Source organism: Hibiscus syriacus, unplaced genomic scaffold, assembly GCF_006381635.1.
Source record: "Hibiscus syriacus cultivar Baekdansim isolate YM2019G1 unplaced genomic scaffold, ASM638163v2 tig00111427_pilon, whole genome shotgun sequence".
Taxonomy (NCBI): Eukaryota; Viridiplantae; Streptophyta; class Magnoliopsida; order Malvales; family Malvaceae; genus Hibiscus; species Hibiscus syriacus.
This window is the reverse complement of record NW_024063088.1, coordinates 5,392,857-5,404,701: the sequence shown is the minus strand read 5'-3', so window position 1 is coordinate 5,404,701 and position 11,845 is coordinate 5,392,857. Positions and strand designations below refer to the sequence as shown.

The window sequence follows — 11,845 nt, the reverse complement described above, 5'->3', positions numbered from 1 at the left end:
ATTTCTTACAGACGAAATGCATATTATATGTTTCAGCTTTGTTTATTGGGAGTTGGTTCCAATTCAAACCCTAAAACCATGATATCTTGGGATTTCTTTTGTCTTGACTTTAACTTGGATTTGCATTAAAAAAAATTGCAGAGTTAGTATCCCCAGATGCTGTTGATTTTACATCTTCCTTGAGATCCTTCATTAAACAAACCTTAAAAAAATAATGAGTCTCCTTGTAATAGTAAATTTGATTTTATTAATAACAAGCGTTTGCCGTTCGCTTCATCGGTGAGCCAACCGATCCTCGCTAAACACATACACCCTTTCAAAAGTCACCAAAATAAGCGGCTGATCCTTCGGGGGCAGACCCCTCCTCTGGTAGCATATATTGGCGTCAAATTTAAGTGAAAACTTAACACTCAACTCGATGCCATTGATCTCTCTCTCTTTTTATTTAAACCTTGCTTGTTTCTTAGGGCTTTTTTCATTGTCAAGCTGTTCTTGTGTCAGCAAGTTTCTTGCTCTTAGGGTTTTTAACATTGTTATTCACAAACATTTGGGGTCTTGATTTTGTTTTAGAGGGGGGAAAATGGATGAGAGAATAAGTGATAATGATAAAATGGAAGAAATCATGCTACCAGGGTTCAGGTTTCATCCAACGGATGAAGAGCTTGTTCAGTTTTATCTGAGAAGAAAGATTCAGCAGCGCCCTCTTTCAATAGAGCTGATTAAGCAACTAGACATCTATAAATATGATCCATGGGATCTTCCAAGTAAGTTTTCCCTATATCCATACTTGTTTTACTGTAAAACTGGAACTTTAGAAATGAAACTGACGCTTGTTTCCTTTTTCTGTCAAGAACTGACAGCCACCGGGGAGAAAGAGTGGTATTTCTACTGTCCCAGGGACAGGAAATACAGGAATAGTTCAAGGCCAAACCGGGTAACCAGGGCTGGATTTTGGAAAGCCACGGGGACTGATCGCCCCATCTATTCCTCGGAAGGCTCCACCGAGTGCATTGGCTTGAAGAAATCTCTTGTTTTCTACAAAGGTCGAGCAGCCAAAGGGGTGAAAACTGATTGGATGATGCATGAGTTTAGGTTACCTTCTCTCACCGACTCTGCGCCACCAAAGAGATACCTTGACAAATGCCTTCCTGCCGATGTAAACAATCTCAAAACACCCCTACCTTCTTTCAAACTTTTCTGCTATTTTTATACAATGTTAAAAAATACTTTAAATATTTCATCAAATAGTTTTATAAAATAATCATTTTGAGGTGAAAAAGCGAATACAAATAGTAGTCAACAAACGATTAAAACTCTAAAACAATATCATTTTTACCTTAAAATGAGATATTGAGGCTAAAATACTTCAAAAAAAAAATGTGCCAAAAGTGATTAGTATTAGTCAAATATTACGGGTCTTTTTTTCTAAAATAAAACATTAAGGGTCAAAATGATTCAAAAGGAAAAATAGAGAGTAAAGTAACTATTTGAATGTCATATATTTTTTTAGACTATACCCTTTTTACAGTTATTTTTTATTTTATTTATCAACTTTCTTTGAGAACTCTGGCAGGACTCATGGGCGATATGCAGGATATTCAAGAAAACCAACTCCGCAGCTCAAAGAGCTCTTTGTCATTCATGGGTTTCTCCAACGCCCGAAACATCGTCAATATCCGATATGATTGGTAGATATTCAAATAGTTCTCAACTTTCTTCGGACAACATAGCCTTGACAACGAAAACCAGTTCATCAGCGGTCCAGTTTAACCTTAACAATAACACTGATCCACTACATACATGTTTTGCTGCATTTCTCCTTTAGACTTTGTCCCTTACAAGCCCATCATCAACCAGATGGCTGCAGACAAGCTTCCTCAAGTACTTCCCATGTTCAATGGAGACCTAACCAGCCTTATTTTTGCACCTCTCGATCAAACCTCACAGCCGGCAAGACCGGAAGTCGATGTTACTTCCATGTTTCTAAACATGTCATCTTCCATGCTAGGAGATTACGATAGGGCCTTCAGTAATACTAATACTGTTGTCTTTGATGCCGGATCACAAGATCATTGCAATGACGCCTTCTCTTCAGGGGCTTTGCCCCATGAGACGCAAGGGAACATGGGGATCAATAATGATGATCATGAAAATTCAGTGTTTAGAAACCTGAATGTCACCCATGTTGATGATCGATGGGATGCTATTCGGTCCATTGGCTTTCCCTTCGGTTTTCCTTTTCCCATGAGTGTGGCGGATGCTTGGAAGCCAAGCATGCCTTGGGATTCTTCATGTTCTAGTGAGAAGTCAACAAGTTTTTCCTCGACCAAGTGTCACACTTGATGTACTTGATAGAGTGCGAAAACTTCTCCCGGTTTAGAAATCAACTTGTAGAATTGTGTTGTAGGCATATTAAATTGTTTCATTATTTTGAGAATGAAAAATCAGAGATACTTGTGCTTAAACACAATCAAATCGAAATGTTTCTTAAATATTTGTTTCAAGAAATTATAAGTGGAAAAATAATAAGAGATACCAACATAAAATAAGACATATACATGGGAGATTTAACGTGATTCGGTATTGTCTACTTCAACTGGCGAGATAAATAATAATCAACCATAAATGTAGAGAACACGAAGAGTACATAATTCCCAAAACTTGATATAGATACCAAATGTATCCCAAAACCTGGTGTATCCGAAAAACCTCTCAATATCCCTACAAAACTATTTATGCAACATAAACCCTAAAAGTTATAGAAATAAAAGAAGAATACATTTCTCCAAAATAATTCCCTCTCACATAATTCTAAAGATTAAGACATTATCTCTATTTATAGAACCAAATACTTGGTCATGAAATAAGAATTCTTGCATAGAATAAATATTTACTTTATTAAATAAACTTAATTACCAAATAATCTTCTACCACTAAAATTATAATAAAATCCAACTTAATTACCTATTATAATTTAGATTCAAATATAAAAAAACTACAACAATAACTATACTAACTGAGTCAATATAAATCGAAAATATTTACATATTGATAATATTATCAAATACAGTAATAGATTTAAAACATTGGCATATATGTGTTTACTTGATCATTATTTTCACTTTGCTTAGTTGTTTTGTAAGATATGTCAAATAGTATTAGGCAAATTGTGAAGCTTATATTTCATAAATTAAGTGGGATTTGAGTAATAGATCCATATTTTTTGTCATTTTAATTGTAATTTCAAACGTGATCAAGAAAAATGGTATATTCTATTTCATTATGGTTAAATGAGATGGTGGCTTTTGGGCTTAAAGAGGTTGACTTATTGGATTTTTTGTCTTATTATTAGTTTGAAGCCCAAATCTTAACCGAAGGCTATTTCATGAATTTAATCATTTATGTGTGACACATTCACAAATGATTACAAGTATATCGTTGGTAAAGTTATCATGTGAACAGTGTAAATGAGGGCACTATGATCCTCGTACTTCTAAAGTTAATCCTTTGTAATTTCTCAAGGAAGATGGCGAAATGTACATCTGTTTTTCGTATAATTCTCAACTCTTGGTCTGTTCTCACAGGGCTCGTCCTCTACAAATCTTTGCACAAGCACTTGGAAACGTTGAAATTCCCCAGCAGCTTGTTGTACCTCCTATGGATCTTCTCCAGAAGCACACCCTCTGTTATTCCTCCGTTTATCAATCGTTGAGGCCCCTGTAGTTCTTCGAAACCTCCTGAGCTCCATATCTTTTAGAATTCCTCGAAGTTTCAGAAATTCCTTATCCTCCCTACGGTTACAGTTTCTTGACGTGATCTCTAACAAGCCAACATGAGCTACAATCTAGTAACTGACAGTTACAACCCTTGATGTGCCTATTTGTGTTCACTACAAGGCAGGCAGAGCCCCCTACATACATGGTCACAGAGCAATAGTTATATGGAATAAGTACTTAAGAAAAAATTCTTTAGTTATTTCTTTTCTAGGATGACATATTGCAAGGGGAGCAGTTTTGCCTACAGACATGATTATGGTCAGTTGAAGGGTAGCTTACCTATTCTGACGTCTGCTAAAATTGCTCAGTGCATATGCTTGAATTTGCCCCCAGTGAATTTCTATGAAATTGCCTCCAGATATCTAAAGGAATTCTCTTTCTGTGGAGAAGATTCTACCATATGCATGCCACATACAGCCGCAGGGATGGATCGAGAGGGAATATGCAAGGGCAGTAACCTCCCTAAAAATTTAAAATTATCATATTTTAGATTTTATTCATAATTTTTTTATTGAAAATTTATTTTCATTTTCCTGAAATTTTAGAAGTTCGTCCCTTTGTAAAATGGCATCATGTGAAAATTACCCCTAACGTTTATCAAAATGATCATTTTGGTAAACGTTGAGGTTATTTTTGAAGTTATGCCTTCTAATTTTAAAAGTTCGCCCCTAACAACCTTCCGTGAGTACAAGAGTGGTTGATTTCTTGAGAATTATGGTTGTAGACAAATAATCATAGACTTCCTACTCGTGTCTATATAATGTCAATACTGTCTGTAGCAATACGGATTCTATACAACATAAATGGACTTGGGGTGTGGGAAAAGAGCTTGTCTAGTCATCATCTCCCCTGTAAATCTAACGAATATGTAAGGATACTGCAAGTGGTATGAAAGTTGGGGACAATCTGGAAAATGGTTCTGCTCTGTTAGTATGGATGCCATGGGTACTGGTGTTACTGGAAACTCATTATATGATCATGGATCCAAGTTTGATGTTGCAGAGCTTTTGTGCATCATTAAGCAAGATACAATAAGATTATTTTTGTTGGTTTTAAGTGTATGATATTGGCACTGAACTCCTTGGATCATAAACTGCAGCTCTCCTTTATAAGATTTAATTTTTTACAAGTATTGCTATCCTATTTGGACCGGCTATAGAGTTGGGGTTCCTAAGTCGAGAAAAAGCTGGTGACAATAATATTGCACCCCCTTCTCCATGCATCATGCACCTTGTCATTAACAAAGACAGAGAGTGGATTAATTAAAGTATTAACAATTAAATAAATTATTATATATTATATTCCACAAATGTAATTAATAAAATATTTTTGAAAAGAACTCTTACTATAGGCTCTAATTAATTAGAATTAGAAACTTTGGTATGCTGCCTATGATTATGCACTTACGTTAAGTTAACTAAACGCAGAAAAAGGAAAGTTGGCTGAATTCCAAGTACTATTTTATTGCACCTAACCTTTAATCATCAAACCCTGTTTACCTTTAAAGATCAGATAACATATAAAAACAGACATGTTTATATTAAATGAGAAAAACATAGCTAACAATATATGAATCTATTAAGTTATATCATTGCTAAAAGAAAATAGTGTTCTTCTTATAAATTCCGAAATTAAACAATTATAGGGTGTGTGTTTGTCCTGATACCCAGAATTAGGGGGAGGAAACCCAGCAGTTTTTGGACAAATTATAAGAAAATGGAAGAATCTTGGAGTACGCAAAAAGGCAACAAAAACAAGAGATAATGAGAAGGAAGAGAAAGGGAACAATCAACTCAGAGGCAGAGGACAAAGAATTTATGTTATAGTATGTCTAAACATCAATTAACAATAACAAAATAAATCTCTTTTAACTGTCATCCTTACAAGTCATATCCTCTGTTTACTTCCTCTTTCATCTGCCATTACTAATCAGCAAAACAACATAAAAATTGAGCGCCAACTGTAAAAGAGCAGCAAGAATACCCTCTAAAATCTGCTGCTCCTATCAGATTTAGTATTCTATTTTTCGCCTGAATTAAGAAGCAGAAGACCCTTTATTAGTAGAATCATGACGCTTAATACTACTCTCTTTGTTGTGGATGTCAGTATTGGAATCAACAGCATTGGCATTCTCTTGCTTGTTATTGTTGTTGTCGAGAAGATTGAGATTACCAACTGCTAATATATCTTTTTTGTTAAAATTGTTCTTGTTGTTGTGCATCCAAATCTTGAAAACTCCTCTATCAACCCCAACTTCATAGCAAAACTCTTCTATCAATCTGTCTTCACTCTTTGCCATTCTCCAACCAAGCCACTCAGCAAAAGCATGCATCTTTTCTTTCTGTTCTTTGGTAAACTTTGTTCTTGACCTCTTTCTCCCACTTGGATTGTGGTTGTTGTTGTTGTTGATGTTCTTTATCCTCGGCGCCCAAGGGTTGGAGTGGCCGAGGTGATGGTGGTATTCATCCAAGGGCCCGGAGGAGTGAGCAGCGGTCAAGGCCAGCAGCATGTGCGGTGGTGCAGAAGAGTAGTAAGAGTATGGCACAGGTGAGGGTGGGGTAGGGCTTGGACCCGGACTATGGGTTGGGCTTGGACTAGAGCTAGCATTAGGCGGTGGTGGCAAGCGGTGGATGAAAGCAGGGTCACGGCGGTGGAAGTTGCGGTGGCAGCCACAGGCGGCACATTTCAAGGAGGCGGGGTCAGTTGGGGTGGCAGAAGGGCTAGGCATGAACTCTCCACAACCATCAAGGGCATGTCCACCCAAGCTAGCTGCATGATTTTTGAGACACTCTTTGTAAGAAAGCACCATTGCTTCAAAAAATGAGGACTAATCTTGTAGGAATGGGGCGGTTTTAATGTTGATTAGCTCCATTTGCTAAAATGGGTGATGGCTTGTCGTGGTGAATTAGGAGGGGTGGGGACCTATTTGTGGGTTCATGCCTTATGAGTTATTGTTGTGAAGATAAAGACAAGAAAGATTGATTGTGAGGTTAATTATGATGATGATGTGCATGGAAAAGGTGATGATGGTGGTTATAATGAGAACTGACATTCTTTATAGCTTCAATATAGATGTAAAGGACCCAATTAAGCAACACATTAAAATACAGAAGAAACGCACGCAGGACAAATGTCATCAATGAATTTAAGTTCAACCACTAGTCACGTTCCCTTTGCTCTTTCTTTAAATTTTCTTCCCCAACGAGTGAGTTGGTTATGAGCAGTAAATAATACTCTATCCAGTTGGAGAGTCCCAGAGATGATATATTTTAAATGTTTTTAATTGATAATATGTTTTCGATTCTCTTAATATAAGATCTTATGTTCCTCTTTGCTCTAAACCCACCTTATTGCTCTGCCAATCGGCATCTTCATGTTGACTAGGTTCTTTATGATACCGTTATGTACTGAAAAGTGTAGTCATTGCATGTCTTGGTTTACAACCCAAGCAATGACTTATATTAGTGTTTAAGATTGTACCAAGTAAGAGGCAGAATTTGAGGATGGAAACAATTGGCAACGGTTCATAGGGGCCATTATCATCCTCTATTCCACGTGTTGTTTGAAAAGCTAAAGCAAAAGCAATGGCCATCATTTTTCTTAGGATAAAGTATATAAATTATGATTCAACTCTAAATTATTGTTTTGTTGAGTATATTAATTATTAAAAGTTATAAAATAATCTTTTAATTATAGGGTTGTTTTGTTAAGTCATCGACTATTAAAAATTACAAAATGGTCACCTAATTATTCTTATGTTCAAACCCGTCCTTCCTCGTTAAAAATTGATAGCCGCTTGAGGTGGACATTAACTTGACTAAAATATGATAAAATATAATCTCAAAACTGTTTGGTTGTATTTTGTGGATCGACTCCGTTTACATTATGTTATTGAGCCAATGCTTGAAACATTATGTCGTCGAACCAGTGCTTGAAAGCAACCGCACTGCCAACAGAAATCATTAAAGTATGATTTTATGATATCTCAGTAAACAAGTTAACGTCAAACTCAGATAACCGATAATTTCTAAACAGAAAAGGACGAGTTTGGAACGTATGAATAATCATTTGACTATTTTATAACTTTTAATGGTCAGGATACTTAACAAAACATAACCTTGTAATCAGGGGATCATTTTATAACTTTTAATAGTCAAGAGACTCAATAAAATAGTATTTACAGTCGATGGACCATTTGTATAATTTACCCTTTTCCTTATTCTAGTGTGTTGTAATTATACGACCCAATTGCTAAAGATTTTCTAAATTGTTTGGCAGTTGGGTTGGGATGTAATTCCATTGATGAGGAGATAGCACTTAGATACGGAACCAAATTTTATTTATGGTATAAATATAAGAAAATAATCCAATTAATTACATTAGTTTGATTGATTTATTTTAAAATAATAATTTTAATGTAAATGAAAATTGAACACTATAATTTAAATTTATCTTCTTTTTTTCTTTATTTTATTCCATTGGATAATTAGTTTCGAGACGTGATATTTTGTCTTTTATTTGCTTTGCCTCTTGTTGATCCTTACTTCACAATCATACTTATTACAATCCAAGATACAAATACCTCAATCAATAAATGCAGAAGGAAGCATCAAAATTCAAAGTAATTTAAGAAAATTTTATTTCATAAATTTATGCGTATAATATCTTAATTATTATATATTAATTCAAATTTAAATTGATAATGTAATTAAATTTTATTATATTTTTATGATTAATAATTATTTAATAATTGAGTTTATTTAAATATAAGTATGTATAGTGTAGGTCTTCTTACTCTTTAAGATTATGATGGGAAATTATTTTGAAGAAATGTAATTATTTTGGTGATATATGTAACTATTGTGATATATGTTGTAAAATAAATTTTTAAGGATATTAGAAGAATGTTTGAGATGCATTGATTTTTAGATTTATATATGAAAGAGTGTTTTGTAATAGATTTATTCTTTTTCATTTGTAAAGATAAATAAAATAATTAAATATTGATAGAGTTATCACTCAATTTCTTCTTGGACCACTCTATGAACTTACAATTAAACCATATTAGGGTTTTGTAATGTAACAATTGTGACAAATCTTGTAATCTTCTCATAGTGATTTTTTTACTCCGCTGTTGTTTTTCGCTTTTAAATTTTGCACGTAAATTTTAATGTCTTTTATTTTTTTTTCTATTCGATCAGATTTTTTTATCATTAATCGTTCTGATAGTTATAACAAATATTTACAGTTAATATATTATATATTGATCTCTTAATTATTTTCTTATCTCTTCTAAATTCCTAACATTAGTAATTGCATTCATTATGACCTAAACTAAGCTACCAAAAATGAGAAAATAGTAAAGTGCCTAAAAAAAGTTGATAGGATTAGAGTCCCAAAAACAATGTTAATGGATTAGGGCAATGTCCATGTCGTCGTCATCAACGAAGCACGCGCATTTGTGTACAATTTGGCACAAGTGATGCTCTCCCACTCAAACGACATGTTGACCAATTCTTCCATCCCAACCCTTAATCAAAGCTTTGTTCCATTTCGTTGTTTGCATATAAACAAGAGAGGAGAGACCTAGTAAGAGGGCCAGTGTCCTATTAATTAAGGATTCCTTAAGGGAAAGGCACATGTTGGACGAATTGTGGTGGTTTAAAAGCCTCAAAATGCCCCAATCCAATGGTAAAGAAAGGAGAAATGGTCCTGGTTTTATCTGCCTTTAAATTAGCTGCAGACAGGCCTCACCAACCTTTTTTTTAACCTAGAGAACCAGATTCCATGGTCCACTGCCCCATCTTTTAAGTGATTGAGTCCCCCACAAACAGATATATATTGAATTATAGATAACCCTGACTTTGGGTTTCCTGTATACACACAATTATTATCACCATTTACAAAGTTTTTATTATTTATATTTGGAGTTATGTGTGGATCATATCAGCGTCCACCTAAATGCATTTATTTGCTTCCACGAAACATTAATCGAGAAGATAAGATCAGCAAAGTTAAAGGATAGCTTGTCAAAACCAGAAACACCATACTAACATGGTTAATTTAAATGATAAACAGTTTGATATCATTTAAGTACGGTTTAAATTCGAGGGTTTATGTATATAAAAAAATTATTGTTAGAATATTTATCTATCAAAATTAAATGTACGATATGAATCGATTTAGATTAATCAAGACAAACTAGAATCACAATTCATTACGGAAGATAAGAATATAACATTATCATGATGGATGATCCATCCATATATTGGATTTTGCTTTCAGGGCCTAAATGTCTAGTCCTGAGAGCAACTAACATGGGCTTCTCAACTGATATCCTGTCACTCCTTTTGTATTGGATTTTGGTTTTAACCAAGTTCCAGGGTGTACATGATTGAATTGAACGTGACCATTATATGATGAATACGTATATTTTCCAATGCACTTTTACTAAACATATATTTGTACTTAATTTGACTCGATACTCAATAAATTTAATAAATTTTATTTGATTTATTCGTTAAAAAAATATTATTCAACTTGATTCGTTTTTTCATTAAACTCGTCAAAATTTTTGTTTTATTTTCTTTTAATTTATGTAAAATCTAATAATACTATATAGAGTTTAATATAAACTCAAATTAATAAATTTAACAAAACATATCAAAATAGTGTATGAATCAATTTCAATGTGTAATAATCCACAAAACATGAAACTAACCTATTACGATTAAAGTGACAATTTACAAATACACTAAACTAAATATTACAATCATTCTTGAATAAAAAAAAGTTTTCAATCCTAAAATTAAGGCAACTAAGATCCTAACATATTATAAAAAAAATTACAAACCGCTCACTAATTTATCGAGTTGAGTTGGTTTCACTCGACTCGTTATGGTTTCATGTTGAACTCAAATTCATGTCAATTCAAGTTAAACGTGGATCGAATTTCAAACTCGAAAATGAAAAAAAAAAGTTATAACTGTTACTACCATGGAAGTTCAAACCATTATCTATACTTTGCTTTCTTCCTGATCATCTCTCAGGATGTTAGCTTACAATACAATGAAGATGCTGCCTCACCTTCAGGGACGATCAGGCTTCTTCTGCTAACAACGTCTCTAAAAGAACGATATCGAAAATCAAGAAGAGAGAAAACAATCAACCAACCCAGATAAAATAATTTCTTGACGAGAAAGAAGATATAGTTCTGCCACCTTTTGAATTTACTTACACAATGTAAAACTTAATGCCTAGGATTCTTCGTTTGTCGAAGAAATTAACCACTTGAATTTTGTCATCAAGACATGTTATGGATAGGATCCGGTCCTCTTCGAACTCTTCTTTTGCTTGATTCATTAGGATCCAATTTGTTGTTTGCAGGTACTGCTGGTTTTTGCTCTGTGCTCACTCCCTTCATTCCAACAGCCTTCCTCCTGGTAACAACTATGCTATTTCCTTCTTCGCTATGTTTTAAGGCAAAATCTATACTTGCCAACCCAGAACTTCATCTGGTTGAATTGTTAATAACCCAAAAAACAAAAGAAATACAGTGAGCACTCTTCGAGTACTACACACCATTTCCCCCTACAATTAACTGAACTCAAACAAACAAGAATAACAGAGAGTATGCTTTCTTTTTTCTTCTTAATGTTCCATTTCTGTAGGTATTATTGGAACTGGAAAGGGATTTAAAGCAGTAAAGCCATGGACGACATGGAGGGACCCAATGGTTGTAGCTAGTTGAAGGGATTTTGTGATTCATTCAAATCATAACGTTGCAATCTAAGCAAAGTAAGGCTGTTCCTGGAAGAATAAAGGGGTTGGAATAATACCCTTGAGAAGCCAAGTGTCTATTTTCATAAGCGTTTTTTCTTTACGCTCGAGAATTCCAAGCCCTCTTCCCTATGCAACAAAAATGAGTCTCTTGCTTTCCTGTGTTAAGTGTGTTTGTTTCTTTACGCTTTTCTTTTTCCATTATTATTGTTTCTTTTGGTAGCTAAGCTCTTAATTCCATCCAGTGATGTAATGGCGAAGCCAAGTAACGTTACCAGTTTTTCCTTTGC

General features: G+C 34.2%; 1 protein-coding gene and 1 pseudogene across 2 annotated transcripts; one reads left to right on the top strand and one right to left on the bottom strand.

The window, feature by feature from the left end:
• The first annotated feature begins 580 nt into the window (after positions 1–580).
• Positions 581–2,343, top strand: LOC120163076 (annotated as a pseudogene).
• A 3,235-nt stretch (positions 2,344–5,578) lies between these two features.
• On the bottom strand, positions 5,579–6,606 carry LOC120162962 (zinc-finger homeodomain protein 11-like). 2 transcript variants are annotated; one of them, XM_039172996.1, is made up of 2 exons: positions 5,899–6,606; positions 5,579–5,865 (listed from the first exon to the last, which is right to left on the bottom strand). In XM_039172996.1, the coding sequence occupies exons 1-2, from the start codon at positions 6,583–6,585 to the stop codon at positions 5,812–5,814; spliced, it is 741 nt and encodes a 246-aa protein (XP_039028927.1). In that variant the 5' UTR covers positions 6,586–6,606; the 3' UTR covers positions 5,579–5,811. The 2 variants fall into 2 exon arrangements, with proteins under 2 accessions (XP_039028927.1, XP_039028926.1); XM_039172995.1 differs by having other exon boundaries at positions 5,579–6,606.
• Between the last annotated feature and the right edge of the window lie 5,239 nt (positions 6,607–11,845).